We start from the raw sequence: 18,923 nt of genomic DNA on the forward strand, positions 1-18,923 counted from the left end.
ACAGCCACAAGCAAAGAGCCAGCACGGTTTGCGGAGGCCCCTGCCAGTCAGAGCCGAAGAGGCGGGGCCCGTTCGTTTCCAAATCAAAAAAGGGCAAACGTGAAAGAGAAGGGCGGAGGTCTTACATCCGGGCGCTGGCGAGGGCAAAGGCAGGCAGGTTCCGCAAAGGGGACCGATAGACACTTTCGGTTCCCAATGCGAAAGCAGCAGGTGGCCCGGAGGGCACCATGTAAAAGAGGCGGAGTGGGCAGCTATTCCTCCAACTGCGTCGTCGTCGGAATGAGAGCCGGAAGTGAGATGGCTGTCGCCCACCACGTGACCTCTACGCATTCCCCGTTTTTTTTTTTCTGGCTCCGTCTTCCCTCAGAGTGGTTTTCCCGCCTTTTTTCCCGCCTTTTTGCTCGTGAGGCGAGGCGGGAAAGCCGCTTTTTGCGGTGGCCGCCGTCGCCTGGCCATGAAGTGCGGCTTCGGGGCTGCGGGTGTTCGAGGTAGCGCCGCCCCGGATGGTGACAGAAATTGCGAACGTTCACAATAGTCCTCATTTGGGGTCCCTCAGACTCTTACCCCGCGCGCCTCACGAGACGCCGCAGAAACAATGTCGATTAAATCCCACCTTTCCGCTTTTGGATCCTTCCGCTGCTTAGATGCGAAAAATAAAAATAAAAAAAGTAAAAGTTTAGCCAGGCCGAGTTCCCCCGCCCTAAAATGGGTGTAGAGTTTCTAGCTGAGGCAATTATAAATAATTCCGCTCCTGAAATGTAAAGTCCAACGTATTAAAAACCGCACAAGGCAGGCAGAGAAGAATAATAGCAGCATAAACCAGAAACCCTTTGAGGCACTTTTCATTTACGCAGTAGCTTGCTTTTGTAAATTTTAAGAGAGCATGTCTTGTTTACAGAAAAGTTAATTTCAAATCCCCTCATACTGGATCAGTTACGGTGTTAAATATTTATTTTATTAAAATTTGAAGAGTTGCATGCCTGCCATAGAGCCCCTGAGTAGAAAGAAGGGACCGAAATACAACCAGCTAGTCATTTGCCAATATATGTTATTCTATAATAATAATAATAATAATAATAATAATAATAATAATAATATCTTTATTGTCATTGCCCCCTCTCGGGGACAATGAAATTACTTGGCTGCTCCATCCACCCAGGTAGGGCACTCCATTCAAAATCAGAACAACTATAAAAACACTAATTAAAACAATACAGTATAATACAGCAAGGAAGATTAGATGACTTTCAAAGTCCAGGTTTCCCATTCAGGGCCGAGATCGCTCTGGAGAAGAAGCTGTTCTTGAGACGGCTCGTTCTTGTCTTCATCGTCCTGTATCTCCGTCCCGACGGCAGGAGCTCGAAGAGACAGTGACCAGGATGCGATGGATCTTTTACTATGTGCAGTGCCTTCCTCTGGCACCTTGTGGCGTAAATCTGCTCTAAGGTGGAGAGTGGGCAGCCAACAACGCTCTCTGCTGCCTTCACAACTCCGCACAACCCCATCCTGTCCTGGGTAGTACAGCTTCCGTACCACACACATCAGCCATAAGTGAGCACGCTCTCAATGGCACAGTGATAGAAGGCAAGCAGCAGTTTCTGCGGAAGATGGTTTTTCCTTAGGATTCTCAAAAAGTACAGTCTCTGCTGTGCCTTCTTCACAAGCCCCCTTGTGTTGACACTCCAGGACAGATCCTCTTGTAATTCAATACCCCAAAATCTGAACGTTGTTACCCTCTCCACACAGACCCCATCAATCAAAAGTGGCTGGACATTGCTCTTCTGTCTCCTGAAGTCCACCACAAGCTCCTTTGTCTTCCTTGTATTTATGAGCAAGTTGTTAGCTCTGCACCACTCTGTCAGCCGCTCCACCTCATCTCTATAGTCCGTTTCACCCTCCCTTTCAGAGATGAGCCCAATCACGCTTGTGTCATCTGCAAACTTGACAACCCTATTACTAGGGTGAGCAGCGACACAATTGTACGTGTAGAGAATATAAAGGAGCGGACTAAGTACGCATCCCTGTGGTGTTCCTGTGTTAGTCTTAAGTGTATTAGAGGTATAAGGGCCCAACCGAACCCTCTGGGGGCGGTCTGACAGAAAGTCCAATATCCACCCACAAAGTGATAACGGAAGCCCCAAATCTTCCAGTTTAGACATCAGACGTTGTGGTAGAATGGTATTAAATGCCGAGCTGAAATCTAAAAAAAGCAGTCTGGCATTACCCCCCCGCTGCTCCAAATGTGCAAGAACGGCATGGAGGGCAATCGCCACAGCGTCCTCTGTCGATCTTTTCGTTTTATAAGCAAATTGGAATGTGTCCAGTCCCTCTGGTAGGCAGGCAATGACATTCTTTCCAATATATGCTTTTTTTTGCATTGCCTATTGTGTGGCATTTGTCACTGGTGCTGAATTTTACTCGCGTGTATATTCAGAACAAGTCATAGGCAGAGGCCGACATCTACACCAAGCCATTGGTGTTAAAATATTTTTATATACTGTCTCAAGTCTTTGGCCATTTAGGGACTCCCCTCCTTGGGAAGGTCACTTTGGTTATGCTAAAGGTGCTGCGAAAATAGCCGGATGCCAACAACTAACCAACACACAAACACATATTCATAACATGCATATTTTGCCATGTTACTATATTTTGGATACATGGTATAACATTGCTATGTATCAGGTTGAGCCAAGAGTTAATCACACTAAAGCATTTGTAAGAGCGTCCTGAGCCATGTCAATTGAAGCTTTAAATGATACTAGTAGTGGCGAGAAATTAAGTAAATAGACACAAATGACCTCAGTTGTGTTGCAGGGACTAACAAATCAGTACAAATTATGAGATGGATGCCTTGCTGTGAAGTGGTAATTAAACTTCCATTTTGAATCAAAAAAATGGGGCTGCAGAGGAAGGTCCTGGAGCCTGTTTAAATATTGATTGCAGATGCTCACATCTTTCTGCTCCAAATTAAATGATCTAGGCTAAAAGCTACCTCCTATTCTTGAACTTGCAATCAAAATTCCAGCCTTTTAATTATTGCCTCAATTGTTGACGTCAATATTTCAGTTTCCTGACTTTGTAGAATATGGTAGGGCAAGCTAATAAAGGATGCACATGCTGGGAATTAAAATGAACAGGCTGAATGCTTTCATTAAGAGTTCTAATGGGAAAATGAGTGTTTCTCACTCATTCTGCTCCACAATAGGACACAATTGGGTCTAAATCCCTGTTTTTCTCCTTTTTCTTTCTGATTCAGGTGCTTTCTCTTAGTGACCCTAATTTATTTTGGGTTTCTTATATAGCTAATGATCAATTCAGAAGTAAGTCCTGTTTTGCTCAAAGTGACTTATTCCCAGCAAGTCAGTATGTCTACTTACGGTACCCTGTTGGGTCTACTTCTGAACCAACACATATAAGATTGCATTGCATACTGAAATGTGAAAACACTAATGCACCTTTCAAAATCTCCTCTGCAGTATTTGGAAGGGCCATACATGCCATAGCACGTATCAGTGATGAATTTTGGTTTGATCCTACTGAAAAAGGAGTAAGTAAACATTCAAAATTTAGAAAAAATGAATATGGAATTAAACTTATTTATTTAATATATTTATATACCACTTAAGACAGTCTTACAAAATAGTTTATAAAACAGGAAATACAATGTGTATATACAGTATAACAACTTAAAACAAATTAAACTGAGAAAATACAACACAATACAGTACAATGGAATACAAGAATAAAATATCCCCCCAATATATATATATATATATATATATATATATATATATATATGCTTTCGTAGATTTTCACGGGTACAGGAATGCAGGTTTTGGTGTCCTCGGGTGTCTTCCCGTGTAAAAGTTGGGGTGTCTAGGCGACGTTTCGACGAGGTCTCACTCGTCATCTTCAGGCTGGTGCTTTCGGCTTCTTGTTACTGGAACAGAGCTCTGTTCCAGTAACAAGAAGCCGAAAGCACCAGCCTGAAGATGACGAGTGAGACCTCGTCGAAACGTCGCCTAGACACCCCAACTTTTACACGGGAAGACACCCGAGGACACCAAAACCTGCATATATATATATATATATATATATATATCATATTTTGCAACATCTTTAGAGCCAGGGATCCTCCTGCCAAGGCATCCTAGGAATAGCAATAGCCAGGAGGAATTCCAGGAGGATTGCTGTGTAGGGTACAAAGAAAAAAGATGGGTTTGAGTAAAGATTTGAAGTATGAGAAGCGGCATCACACCTGTTGTGTCAGTAAATTCCAGGTGTAAGGGGTAGCAAGGTTAAAAGCATGGTGTTTATTATCTAGATATACAAATTGCATATACATATACAAATAATGATAATAAATAATAATTAAATATTATTTAATGGTGTTTAAAATTAATATTAAGTGCAAACTTACACATATCATATATATATATATACACATAGCTACAAAGATCTACAGATGCAAAGGGTCCTCAGTATTGCAGTGTCTAGAAAATTTTAGATGCTTAAGAGAGTTTTTAATAATAACACCTAATGCCCTAAATACTACCATAGGATAAACGTTTGGTTGGTTTGTTATTTCAAGTTGTGGTTTCATGCTGATTTTGTCTATTCATAGCTTTCCCTCAGGTCGGTGAATTCTTCTCAGTCAGCCTATGCCTGTGTCTTTTTTTCATCCATCTTCTTTCATCACTATTCCTGTAGAAATACGCCTGAATTGGGTTTGAATAAAAACCACACGCACCTTGCATACAAATTAGTAATAAAGGTAAGTCTCAGTGGATGAGAAAATCTATACTATTTTATACCACAAAACCACTGTTCTATTTTCTGTATTGTGGTGTGTTGGTGGGATTTGACAAAACACAACTTTCCACTAAAAATGTAGTTTTTCTTCCAGTAATAAATTGTTTCTATTGAAGCTGCTAGAATGTTTGAAAAATGTATTTTGTTTCCCAACATTATTAGCACACAATAATAATAAACAGTGCTATGCAAAACTAGCACACCCATCTAGGTCTTCCTTATGTACTTCCTAATGAACTTTTATTTAATCCTGTTTATTTAAATGCTAGTAGCCAAACCTTTTACCATACATAATCTAGTTTTGCTCTGATCTCTGCATTAATTCTTTCTTTTTAAAAAATTTCAGGCTGTCCTGCCTATATTTCGGTGCTTAAACACAGTGGAAAGGAACATAGAGAAATGCAACATCTATACAAACTTTAATGATTGCCATGTTGTTTTTCAGCTTTTCTGCAAACATGGTAGGTCAGTAGTTGGCACATTATGTTTTAAGTCTTATGGGCTGAAAGGCAAGTTAAAAAAAAAAAAATCTAGGTCAGGATCCAAACAATAACACAACTTTGTTCTGTTTGCTGACAGACTTTAGACTTGCATTTCTTAGACCTGGAACTTTCCAAAACAGCACCTGATATCCGCAGAATAAGTTTTCAGGTTCCAGCACAAATAAATTAATAAAGTAAATAATAAAAATTTGTGTACTCAAGTCCATCAAAGCTCATGCCAAAATAAATTCATTAGCAGCCTTAAAACATTTTAGCTGTAAAACGTTTTACTGCAACAGACTAAAATGGCTGTACTTCTGGAAATACCGTATTTTTCCGGTATTAGACTAGCTTTTTTCCCTAAAAAATAATGTCCAGAATTTGGGGGGCGTCTTATACACGGATAGATCTTGCCCCATTTTCTTAAATCGGAGTCCCCCAAAATAGGGGACGTCTTATAGAGGTATGTCTAATGAATCTTTTCCACACTGTAGAAAAAAATGATGTGCTTCCGTTATTGCATTAATAATTGTTGTTAGAGATACAGTATGTAACAAAATGGCCTAGTCAAAGTAATACTGTTTCTTAACTCCAAAGAGAACCTTACACATACTTTTTATTTAAAAGATGTTGAGCTCTCAGTGCCCACCAGAGGGCACTATTGGTTGGCATCCAGTGGAAGAGTGCGCCTTCAGGAGTGAAGTCAAACTGTTGGAGATTTACAATGCTAATATGCAGGCTTGCTCATTTCCATCCTTATCCTCTCTCCTCAGGTGTTGTGAAAACTCATAACTTAGCTTTTCAAGAATGTGAACCTTTGCAAGCTGTGTTTGCAAAGCATTTGTGCCCCAATGCAATGAAGATTCAATCAAGGTAATAGAGTTAACATACTACCAGCACACCTAATTTTAAAATATATTACTAGTGATGAGTGCCTGGTGCTACCCAAGTATTTTTAAAAGCTAAATGATGTTGTGATTTCAAAAATGGATGGTGCAGTTTGTGAGTTTGGACCAGTTACACCAAAATTCAGACGAAGTCAATCCAAGTCACGTTTTGGTCTGCTATCTTGATTCAAAATGGCAGCTAGCATCCAAACATTGACAGAGAGTGCCACCTCCACCTTAGAAACCCTCATGCCACATTAGGTGATGATATCTCAAGAGTTGACTCGTGTTCATAGAGAATGAGCAAACAGACAGACACAAACCACTTTCCCACAATATATAGATCTTATTTATATCTTGTCTTTCTTCCAGTGCAGGACCCAAAGCAGCTCAAAGAATAAAATAAAACTGATACAACTAAAATACACAATAAATATATAAATTTTAAATTACAGGTAGGTAGCTGTGTTCGTCTGCCGTAGTCGAAACAAAATAAAAAAAATCCTTCCAGTAGCACCTTAGAGACCAACTAAGTTTGATATTGGTATGAGCTTTCGTGTGCATGCACACCTCTGAAGAAGTGTCCATGCACACAAAAGCTCATACCAATAACAAATTTAGTTGGTCTCTAAGGTGCTACTGGAAGGAATGTTTTTATTTTTTTTAACTAATACATAAGTAACCCCAGTGCTTTTTTCAGGGGGTACTCAAGGGTATGCAGTTTCGGCACCTTTTTTTGTTAAGTGTGGCACTTATTCTAGAAAAAAATCACTGAGTTACCCTCTTTTAAAAAAGTACTGAAAGCACTTAAAACTATTTAAAAGCACCCATACACAAAAAGTACAATACCCAACCACAGAAGACCATTCCATAATAGTCAGTTAGTGGTCAAAGGCCTGTGTTTGCCTGCAGGCTAAAGGAAAACTGACAGGGCCAGCCTAGCCTCCTGTGAAAGGGAGTTTCACAATCTTTAAAATATAGATATAGACAAATAGACAAACAATATCTGGAGGCCCTCAGATTCTCCATTCCTGCCTTGAGCACTATTGTGATTCCCCAATCTCAAGAGAACAGATTGAACAAGGAAATAAATTAGCCAAAATTAGATAAAGGGAATAGCAATATGCTATGGATTAAGTGAGACTGAGCTGCCAATTTTTATTACTCATGAAAAGCATAGAGAGCTGTTTGTAATATGAAACACTATTACCCTTTTAAACTTCTCAGGCAGCTGTCTGATATACTGATTCATTTCCCAACCTGTCAAAATGAAGTAACTGTAGCTGTAACTCCAGTAAAAGTTTGTTTCAAGACTTACACTGATGAGGAAATGGGTAAGAATTGAACTTTCATTGTATGGTTAAGAAATACGTCAATAAAGTGATAATTAAGAATGTTCAGACTACAATAATGTTTTATCAGGAAAAGTGTATTGTACATTATATGGCCTAAAATTATTATTTAGCAGTCATGGCAAAGAATTATGTTGGTATTTTTTAATGTAACCATCAGATTTTATAGCATGCCAGAATAACAGAAGAAAGGCTAACTTTTAAAAAATTCAGTAATGATCTGTGAAGTTGTGATTGCATTCTGTGTTCCTGTTTATTTATAAACAATAAATAAGCAATATGTAAGTACTAGAAGTCAATTAATGTCAGAAATTGATAATATATCAACATTCCCCACATTAGGCTGTTTCAGCTAAGTTATAACCTATTATTTCTGCTCTCGTATACTAAAAAAGGAGTCCATTTTGAAATATCTGCCTGGCTGGCATAAATGTATTATCTATCTGGGGTTTGTCAACCATTTTAGATCCATAGGTACATTTGGAGCAAATGCCATGGTTGCTATCCCCTCTGTCTGGCTATTTCTCAATCCCCACTCCACCCCCCATTCCCCCCACACAGAAAGAAAGTGCACCAGTGTACACACTTTGCTTTTCCAAAGGATTTGGGTAAATGCTGGAAGCAGAATTAATTTGAGCTTTGAAAATATCTGAAAGAGGTACAGTGGTACCTCTGGTTATGTACTTAATTTGTTCTGGAGGTCTGTTCTTAACCTGAAACTGTTCTTAACCTGAAGCACCACTTTAGCTAATGGGGCCTCCTGCTGCTGCGCCACCGCCGCACAATTTCTGTTCTCATCCTGAAGCAAAGTTCTTAACCCAAGGTACTATTTCTGGGTTAGCGGAGTCTGTAACCTGAAGCGTATGTAACCCAAGGTACCACTGTAATGAGAAAGAGCTCAAGGAGGAAGTTGGAAGAGGGACTTTCTATGTACTTTTCATGGGAGAAAAAGGCAACCCTCACCCTCCATTAGTTTCCTCAGTCTGTCTTCAATTGGATGCTTTTTGTGGGCAGAGGCTTGCTTGTGGTGGCCGTTTCTCCCATGGTTCACAGCCTCTGCCACCAAAAACATGTGGTTCCGCAGGTGAACAGGGTGGCTACTCTGGAAATCATTGTTACAATCAGTGCCACCTGCTTGAAGACAAGAAAAATGTGAGCACAGCAACAGCTCATGGTGGAAGGGCTTTCAGGGCATGCAGTGGAGCGTGCGAGGGACGGAAGAGCACTGAGGAGTCAGTTCTGGCACCTTTCTTCCTAGAAAAAAAGGTGCTGCCCTTAACTAACAGCTGCCTTCAGCCCTCTTGCAAGAGGAGGTAGGATTGGTTAAGTCCCATAAATGGATGCTTCCCTCTCACTGGACAGAGAATGGAACATTGGTCACTTTCTGCAACTGTTGCATCTGGTCCAGGATGAGGGAGGCATCCAGCTCCAACCTTCCTTTAGGTTGCTTTGCTGTATAAAAATGGTCACATTATGACTTCTGTTATGATCACCCATCTGTGCCAGGTCTTCTCAAAGGAGGCTCCCATTTTCTGTTTCTTCAGTGTCTTTATTTACTGTTATTGGTTCAGTCATGGGGCAAAGCCTGCTGAGCCAGCCTAGGTCTTAAAAGTCACATCACATGGCTCTGCCATGGAGGTAAGGAACAGGAGGAGGAGGTCACCCAGTATCTGGATGTCTCTCTTACATTGGATCAGAACGAATATTCGCTATAAATGATCAATGTTCAATTGTCAAAGGCTTGGATACATTTGTTATGGTTGGGGCTCCACTGTTTTTAATTTCTGCCATTGTCATGATTTTGAACAGATTTTGCAAAAGCAATGCACACTGAGATACATATCAATCCAGAAGAATTTGAATACTTTCAGGTTGGAGTAGACACTGAAGTCACATTTTGCCTTAAAGAGCTAAGGGTAATATTGCTAATTATATTTCCTTGATGTATCTCAATATTACACAGTTATGCTCTTCCATGGGCACCTACTTCAAAGTCTTGTTTAGGTGGTTTGCTGAAGGGCATAGCGGGTGGTGAAATAATGGGGAAATGACTGTCAAACACTGGCATCTCTAAGCTCAGTAGGCATAACAGTCCTTCTGGATTAGACCAAGCATCCTTGTAATCTAACATCCTATTGCTGTCATTGGTCAGCTGGAAGCCTCCAAGTTGCCCATGGTCAAGTAATAAAAAAAATAGTTAGTTACATAGTTAGTATCTGAAGAAGTGTGCATGCACACGAAAGCTCATACCAAGAACTGACTTAGTTGGTCTTTAAGGTGCTACTGGAAGGAATTTGTTTTGTTTTGACTATGGCAGACCAACACGGCTACCTATCTGTAGTTAGTTACATTGTAACACAACTGTAAAACAAGAATCTGATGCTCCATAGTGTGTCATATTTGAGCTAATTGACATCTTTCACTTGCATTTAGGGACTTCTGACTTTTGCAGAAGCCATCACTGCTCCAGTCTCTATTCATCTTGATGTTTCTGGAAAGTAGGTTGATGGGTACTTTGGTATATAGCATTTTAGTATCAGCTTTCCTTTGAACTTCCGTAATCGCTACTCTTGTACAGTAGTTAAGATTGCTTAAACTTGTTAAACTAGCAGTGAACATGCATTTCACACACAAATGCACAACCAAATTTATATCGAAGTTATGGAATATAAATTGTGCTAATCATATGACAACATAAACATGTCCCAGAATCTAACACACAGCTAAGAGTGCTTAAGCTCATTGCTGGTTTTTGTGTTTGTTTTTTTTTTGGGGGGGGGATATTAACTGTGTTCTGTAATGCTACAAGACGAAACCAAATAATATTTTAGTAACTCTTTTTAAGAGCAGAAGACAGTATCAGTAGCCACCTCACTTTTCTGTATAGATGTATGGATAAGCAACCTATTCTTATATGTGCCTGTAGCTCTCAGCTCAATCTTATTCTTATATAGGCCAGTTGTTTTCAGCATTGAGGATATGCTCATAGAAGCCAGTTTTGTTTTGGCTACCTTAGCAGATACTGAAGGCAGGACACCGTCTCATGAATCGCCTTTGCTTTCGCAATGCCAGAAAAGGTAATTGATTTTTAAATAACTTAATGCTTGCAAAATGCTAGACTTCAAGACCAAACTACAACTGATGTTACATTAGTCTTTGGTAGAGGGTTTAAAATAAATAAAAATAAATAAATATCATTTCCATCAATTGGAGGGACTGATAACCCACAGAATCAGAGTAGGTGTGGAGGAGGAATTCCTCCTCTGCTGTGGTCCTGAGGAAAATCCCAATTCTAAAGCTGGCAGTTGCACTGTGGTGGGAGGGGAATTCCCCTTGGGCACCAATGGCGTGTCCCCGCCCCCAGCAAATACTAGCTATAGTTGAGGGATTTTCCTCAGCCTAGGTAGAAAGGGTTGAACTCTCCCCTGCACCTTCTCTAATTGCATGGATTATCAGCTCCTCCAACTGATGCAAAGCATATTCTTTAAAATAAATTCTGCTGGTTGTGATGCAAAGAGACATGGAAAGTCATGAGTCATTTGGCCTTCAGACGAAATCAGATGAGGTCTCTTTAAATTCAAGAGAGGATACAGCTTGTGCTTTTGCATTTGCTCACAGTTAAGATTTGCTGAGCTATGGAAACTGGGTGCTAGTTAGGGGAAATTATGGAACCATTTCAAGTTTGAAGGATAGAATTATTTTAGAGGAAATAGTTTTTTGTCTGTTAATTTCTGTTGTTAGTCACAAGTTTTACACCAGTTGGTATAGTATTGCCATGCAGTGGATGCTAGTTTTATTGTTGTTATTGCAGTATGTGGCTGTATTGGAATGCTTATGTTTGATTGATATTAACTGATACATTTTAATGCTAATATAACATTTCAAAACAAAAAATTCCTTCCAGTAGCACCTTAAAGACCAACTAAGTTAGTTCTAGGTATGAGCTTTCGTGTGCATGCACACTTCTTCAGATACCTGATAACATTTCAGATCATTGTAAAATAAACTATCAAAGTGAATTATTTGGGTTGTCATATTTTGTACTGATATGACCTAGTCGTTGCAGGTTACTTAATGATGTGCTGATTTGCATATTTGTTGTGTTGTAAGCTGCTTTAGACATATTTATATGTAGCAACATACTGTACAAGTTGAAATAATACACTAATTGCCCTTGTCAAAGCAACATTTGTAGACTATTGTACATTTCTCAGGTTTTGTTCATATGCCAAACAGAATTCCAAATCCTGAGGGTGGAAGGACTTCAAATCCTTCATGATAGAATTAGGTCTAAGGGGGGGGGGGTACTTGGGCACCCATTCCTATGCATTTATGTGTTCCTAGCTAATGTACACAACATATATGTATTTAAGAACATAGGAAGCTTCCTTCTAGCGAGTCAGCCCACTGGTTCATCTGGCTCTGTATTTATCTATAATGATTGGCAGGGTTCTCCAAGCTCAGACTGTGATGTTTCCCAGCCCTACCCACAGAGTCCATGGACTGAACTTAGGAACTTCTGTATGTATTCTGTCATTGAGCCACAGTCCTAACTCCCAAAAAACTGTTTCCATGTCACTCAGTGCTGTCCTCAAATGGGTTGTTTCTGTGTCCTCTTTCAAAGGAGGTTATCACCTGATAATTTAGTAATTGTAATTGTTCAGTGGGTGTACAAGAGAACCTGACTTACAAGCTTTGGCAACACCCCACAGAGTGGGAGCCTGGAACCCATGGCCCTGCAGATGTTGCTGGACTTCCAATCCCCCCCCCCCCGCCTTCATGGCTAATAATCAGTGATGTTGGAAGCTGTAGTTCAGCAACTCCTGAAGGGCCACAGCTTTTCCACCCATGCCATAGAGCTTAGATTGGAGTGGGAAAAGTTGGTAGGCATAGCCATGCTCAAAAACTTTAATTCAATTCTATTTCTAATAATCTTTGCTGTCCCTGTGGTAAGCTGCTCTAAAGCAAATTAACCAGGACTGATGGTGACACATGTAGGAAAGTGGGCAAAAGGTTACCACAGACACCTAGCTTTGCAAACAGAGTATCATTAGCTCTATGCCAGAAGCTGCTTATTTTCCAAAGCTCCCAGCCTCTTCACTGTCATTGGTGCTTTTCACTCGTATTTGAGATCAGGAACCATACCTGTGACCACATTGTGGCTTGTTATCTACACATGGTCACGAGCGAGTACCTGCTTCCTTCCATAAGACAAAAAGGCGCTGGATTGTAAATAATCTATCCCCTCCCTTGAAAGTGAGGGAACATCTATCAAATCATACCAGCCTCCTGCCCCAGAGAAGGGTACATATCATCACATTAAGGGTATCCTCCAGTGCTGCAAAAAATAGGCAGCAGTGGAAGAGGCCTGACAAGAATAGTATGAGATCCACCTTGACAAAGGTCCTGGTCACAAATGCTGCAGAGAGTAGCTGTGCAGTAAGAGTTTTGCTGGAATGGAAAGGCACATAACTCTTTCAGTTCTGTGGCATTTTAGGAACTCTGCACTAAAGAGGAGCAATAAAGACCCCATAATCTCCAGCAGAAACACTAGCAAGACAGAAACAGCCACAGCTACAGCAAATGGCTTTACCATTACGGAGGAAGAAGCAGTGCCACCTGATCTGGATTATAAGGTAAAAGCTGAAGACATATAGAAATGATTTGTAAAAGTGAAGTCAGCTTGACACTCCCAAAAAAAGAAAAAAAAACATTTCTGTTGGGATTAAATTGGTAATTTGATATGTTTGTAGTGCTCCATTCAGAAGTGTTCCACCCTATGCAAAAGTATTTATTCCATTACTAGCAGGCAGTACTTGCTGCTGCCTGGGAATTTTAGAAACCCCAGAATACTGTGATTTTTAAAATGGATAGTCTAATTTGTGTTTTCACTCCAAAAATCAGGTGAGGTCATGTTTTGGTCCATCATCTTGATTCAAAATGGTGTCCTGCATTTAAATGTCAACAAAGACTGCTGCCCCAACTTTGCAAAATACGCAGGATATGTAGGATGAACAGCTGAATAGTAGAGGGCCCATTGATTACTGCATGAAACAGTATTTTGTCCCTCCCAAGAGCAACTGTAGTTTATAATGGAAGATTATCTATTCCATAAGCCTTAAACTGCTTAACTTTTTTGTTTACATTAAGGAAAAATAACTTAGACCTACTTGGAATTCAGCAGACTCTTCCTACACCCAGCCATTTTGGTAGCAAGAAAAAAAGGTTGGGATTGAAAAGGGTATTTTTAGATACTTCATGGGAGTCAACTGTTCCTTCAAACAGACCCCAACCATATACATACGTCACACCTGTTTTAAAGGCAGCATAGCATGTGGTATGAGGGGCTGTCTAGCAAAGGAAGAGTAAAAGGATGCCCAGACACATGGAAATTCTTGTAGTTTTTGGGATCTTGGTCAAAATTTGTATACATTAATGCTAAAACGAACATGACAGAAGAACAACCAAATATGGGGCATGCCACATCTCTAGAGTACAGGCTGATAAATTGAGGCTGTATGGAAGAGCTGAACCTTTCTGCCCTCACTCCCCCTCAAAAAAACCCCACCCTTATTTATTCCAGTGGATATTATTTCCAGTTGTGGAATCTCACCAGAAAAAAAATGGGAGGAAAGAAGTCTATAATTTAAAGCATTTTAACCCCACTATTCCTAGAGGGACTTACATAAGACTGATAAAAAGACAATTCATTCTGCTCAGGAAAAAGGGATGTGGATGGAAGAGAAAAATGAGCAAATGCAGACACTAGTTTTTTACGTTACATAGTTCTTGTAATAACCAATTTGAATGGAAACAGTTCACAGGAGTCTCTCCCTCCCATACAGCTGGATGAAATGAGTAAGTTATATAGAAAGAATTTCAGGCATATTAAGGGTTTAACTTGCTGCCAGCTCCTGCCGTACCTTAAAGATATGCCACTCTTCCCACTTTAGAGATTCAGCTACAAATAGTTTTACTACCTAGCTCCGCTGCCATCATATCTCATTTGGCCCTAATATTTCATTTGGCCCTAATATTGCAGTATTTCAAGGGTTTTGGCTGATGCAATGCAGTTAACTTCCTTTATTGCCTTTTCTAGTTCCATTCCCTATTCTTTGGGGCAGTTTCATCCAAGGGACAAGATGTAACTCGTGTATTCCACACTTTGGCGACAGCAAGCGACACAGAAGATTTTAGCAATGAACAACTCTCCCCAACTTTTTAGTAGTGACAAAGTATCAATCTGCCAACTCCGATGGTCGCCAAGGAATGTATGTTCAGCGTTCAGGCAAGCTGAGCTTCTGCTCGTTTTAGGTGTTTTTGTGTACTTTGTTGTAGTCCACTGTTTCATAATGCAGGCAATGGCAGTTTTGCACGGGGGTTATGTTCCTGACCCCCACACGTGTCGGTGGAGTGCATGTAAGCCCACTCCACCACCATTTTCCCTTTCCAGCCACTTCTGGGTTGTGACAATGTACGTTTGCATGGTCATGCATGCATTGAACGCACTTAAAATGCCTGTATTTTTAAAAAACTAGAAGCTTTTGGATGAATTTTTCTTCAAGTTATCACAACTGTAATTTTATGAGATTTACTTCTCAGTTAAGCCAAGCAAGAGGGAACCAAAGCCAGTTAGTACACACACATATTGCATTAATGTTGATGTTTGATTGCATTATGACACAGGAGAACTTAAGACAAATGACTGGTTGCAAAAATGGCATACATCCAGTTTCATTCTCCTGCTCCTTCTAAACGAAATTGTGCAAGATTAACTAGCAATAAACTGGTTTTAGCTCAAGTCTGTTAGAAAAACAACTCAGTAGTGTTGAAGCTTGCATAGTATATTATGCCAGTAAATTTAAATGCCTTAGAAGCCTCCCTCATTTTATAAGCATGTGTTGTGTCACAGTGATACTCCTTTCAGAGCAGTGAAGTCAGAATGTATTTGGCCGTTTCAGCCCTGGTAACAGGCAGTTACCCACAGCAACCTAACAAAGAGCAACTAGTCACACGGCTCCATAGTCTGCTTTTCTTTAAGATTCACTTTCTTTCAACTCCCACAGTGAAGGACAATGGGAACTGAACTGCAGTTGAAATTTCACTGTGCTGAAAAACAGTCCAACTAGTTCAAGTAGCAAATTCAGGTCATTTCTCTAGCATATTTGTTTACTACATGCCCCAAACCCTCAAACTGTTTTTGCTTTTTGCAGTAAAAATATTTGGTTCTTTGCCTTCTTAATCAAATTCCCCATTATGTAAGGTTTTTCTATCAGTGCTCATTGCTCAGTGTCTCCCTTTGCATCTCACCTTAAGAAATCACCAGCTGCATAACCATCTGCAACTTGTCCTTCACAAGCCCCAAAATGAGCAGAACTTGTACAAGGACACAAATGTGTTACAATGAAATTCCACTTTATTGTGGTTGAACCTATGCAAGAGGAATTCCTTATGGATTGTCAATATTTTCTGTTTTGACTTCTGCATTTGAAAGGACAGCCCATATTACTGCAGGATTTGAGGGACAGTTGTTTGAAGTCTACACACTGCATGCAATAATAGAAAATTCAGGTGTTATTGTTTTGCACCTATTTCCTACTTGGGCAGTATGAAATAAATTCTTCCCCTTAAGCAATAAAACTGAAGTCATATGCTATTAAACAATACAGATCATGGTATTATGGGACAACATAAAATACTATTAACCTTGTTCAGATGACCTGAAGACTTGAGTAAAGTTCCCCTAGAATGGGGGGGGGGGGGAGCTGAGTCAGTAGTGGGGATGGTGAGTTAAAAGACCCTGTGCCCAAGCACACATGCATACTGTATAAATACTTTATTTATTAAATATCTTTACAGTTCATTAAAATGTATTTACAGATACTATTCTTGCACAAATTATATACTTCAAACATCCAATTCACATAATTGCCTTTTAGGTAAGCACAGGTAATGATAGTCTCATTTAACAAGAAGGCATCCTCATTATATCAGCTTTGTCAAATAAAAGAAAAAAGTCAGTGTCTACATTTAGCCTGGCTTCCCGTGGAAAATCAATCCGTTACAAAGGGTAATTCCATTCACAGTGTCTTCATCTTTGCTTGCTTTCACTATGGACAGTTTTGTCTATATCCAATCTGGTCCCAATTTTCAAGGTTTCCCCCACTTGTTGTGGAAATAGCAAATTGAGGGAAAGCCATGGACTTACGTTTCCTTCATTAATATGGGTATTTCACATTAGCCTAGCCCTTCATATCAACAAACTCAGTAACACAATTACAGGCATTCCCGTATAGCAAGCCCTGCAGCTGCAACTGCATTACTGGGTGAAGCAGGTTGATGCTATGCTAAGTAATTTCTTTCAGATTCTTTATAAAGCAATTCTGCAGGTAAGATCTCTCCAGGCTCCACCCATGCATTTCAGATTTAAGAAAACACAAAATGGAATGTCTTCTCTGTGCCAAACCAAAACACTAAACAAGTTGTTAGGAAACACTACTGCTTTGAGGATTGGTAAATGTTATTTTCACAAGTACATGAGTCCTGCCTTTTTCTTTTGTAAAAGATATTTGTGCGCAAACAGCTTAAGTTCATAGGAAGAAATCAGGTTCAGATATGTTTGAGTGCACATCTTAAAATGGAAAAAAGACAAGCATGTAATAGAAATATTAATTCTTTATAATACAGTATTGCTCTAAAAACAGATGGCAAAAAGCTATAAACTGTACTGGTCTTTGGCGTCTGGAGAGGGGAAGGGGGAACTTAGTATCTGAAAGTTTAAAAACTCAATTTGATCATCATAAAAAACATTGGAAGAGACAAATGGCTTTATACATACTGCTTGACTAAAAACTGTTCTAAGCAAAGCAAGGCCAGCAATCCCAACAGATGTTACAGTTCTGCTACTCAGAACAAGATTCAAGAACAGTGGCAAAGGGCTCCAGGCCATGACCATCTGGGCACAAGAAGCACCTTCTTTTCCACATTTGTTTAATTGATGGGTCATCCTTTGTAGTTGCAGAAAGGCAGGAAGAGGAAATATGAAGCAGGCAAACTGTCCTGCTCTATGGAGGCACCAAGTCAGGGCCAAGGCCAAAAGGAAGGGCAAGTGGGTGAGGCCAGTCAATCACTAATCAGGGCTTGTTCTAATAAACAATAGCAAACACTGGTGATTAAAAATGCAAAGGAAGTCCAAATGAAAGGATAACTGCTCCTCTAGCAAAGCAGGAAAGAAGTCTGGAACTGCAGCATTAATACATTCCTTCTAGTTGAATATTGATAGTTATAACTTGTTCAGCTAAAGTAGCGTAAGGGATTTAAATGATTTGTGCAAAGTTATTTGCCACATTTCTGAATTATAGCACTATGATTTTCTTTATTTCATTTTATTCCACCCTGTATCCATGCTGGGGGGGGGGGAATCATTTTGTTAAGTGGTTAAGGCATTTTGACAAAAAAGAAGAATGTTTTAAGAAAAATCAAGATGCCAATTTCACAAAAAGTAATTTAAACAGCTTCCAAATGATTCTGCCCATTCTCATGGTAAATGAAATGCCTGTTAAAAGTAGGATGCATTGAAATAGTGACATGTACATGGTACATGTCACATAATTATAAATAAAAGCTTGACGTAATTATGCAAATATACAGTACAACCACAAAAAATATTTAAAACAGGCTGAGGTAACCTCAATCTTACAGTTTTAACACAACAAACCTGGCAGTAAAAAAAACCTTTCATCTTAAAAAGGTTGCTTTACTGGCCAAGCTCAGAATCTAAACATCTACATTACCCAACTGCTATATAAAACATGGCTTTTCATTTCTAAGTACTTTTCTACTAGCAAAAAAGTTATGAAAAACTGACCAATATATATCTTTATAGCGATTGGTTTTTACATGAGCTTAAAAAAGGAGGGAGGAGATTGCAGCTACTGAAGAATAAACTAGATTGAGTGGATGTAAATGAAAGGAAATGCTATATTGCAAAATGGCTATTAGATACCTGTAAACATCATTAAAGTTCATTCTGGAAATCCTGTACACCAAGCTACTAAAATGTAAATGTTGCTCATTCAGCGTTTTGCATGTGTGCAACTTCGATTGCTGTGGGAGCACAAGCAGAAGTACATACATTGAAACACCGTCAAATTCCTCAAACCCAAAAGAGAAGACTATCCACTTTAATGCCTCTATCATTCCTAGCTACCTATGGCATACAAAGCAACATCAGATGATTCGTGCTTAGGCAGCATGCCATTCCAAACTCTCAACACCCTGGCTTCTTCAAACTTTAGTGCAACTGAAATATCTTTAGAAAATCTTTTTCTCTAAAAGAAAGATCCAGCCAGCACAGGGCTCCTTGCAAATAAATGATATGCCAAATTTCC

The 18,923-nt window shown here is 39.7% G+C and overlaps 1 protein-coding gene across 9 annotated transcripts; it reads left to right on the top strand.

Annotated features, from left to right (window-relative positions):
* The first annotated feature begins 22 nt into the window (after positions 1 to 22).
* Positions 23 to 17,945, top strand: RAD9B (RAD9 checkpoint clamp component B). Of its 9 annotated transcripts, none has more exons than XM_081868517.1 (11): positions 23 to 99; positions 3,477 to 3,547; positions 4,711 to 4,774; positions 5,159 to 5,273; positions 6,068 to 6,167; positions 7,409 to 7,515; positions 9,343 to 9,449; positions 9,967 to 10,031; positions 10,488 to 10,610; positions 13,031 to 13,169; positions 14,633 to 17,945. In XM_081868517.1, exons 2-11 carry the CDS (start codon positions 3,516 to 3,518, stop codon positions 14,756 to 14,758), a joined length of 978 nt encoding a protein of 325 aa, XP_081724643.1. In that variant the 5' UTR covers positions 23 to 99; positions 3,477 to 3,515; the 3' UTR covers positions 14,759 to 17,945. The 9 variants fall into 9 exon arrangements, with proteins under 9 accessions (XP_081724643.1, XP_081724638.1, XP_081724637.1 ...); XM_081868512.1 differs by lacking the exon at positions 23 to 99 and adding an exon at positions 265 to 292 and having other exon boundaries at positions 4,625 to 4,774; XM_081868511.1 differs by lacking the exon at positions 23 to 99 and adding an exon at positions 340 to 488 and having other exon boundaries at positions 4,625 to 4,774.
* Positions 17,946 to 18,923: the final 978 nt, after the last annotated feature.

Source organism: Podarcis erhardii (genome assembly GCF_964252035.2).
Source record: "Podarcis erhardii genome assembly, chromosome: 7".
Classification (NCBI taxonomy): Eukaryota; Metazoa; Chordata; class Lepidosauria; order Squamata; family Lacertidae; genus Podarcis; species Podarcis erhardii.

What these genes read in the sequence shown, in the direction of transcription:
- RAD9B (XM_081868510.1), top strand. Translation starts at nt 455, where the DNA reads ATGAAGTGCGGCTTCGGGGCTGCGGGTGTTCGAGGTAGCGCCGCCCCG. An exon ending in TCAGCTTTTCTGCAAACATG is followed by an intron (nt 5,274 to 6,067) that starts GTAGGTCAGTAG and finishes CTCTCTCCTCAG; the next exon opens with GTGTTGTGAAAACTCATAAC. An exon ending in CTTTCGCAATGCCAGAAAAG is followed by an intron (nt 10,611 to 13,030) that starts GTAATTGATTTT and finishes GTGGCATTTTAG; the next exon opens with GAACTCTGCACTAAAGAGGA.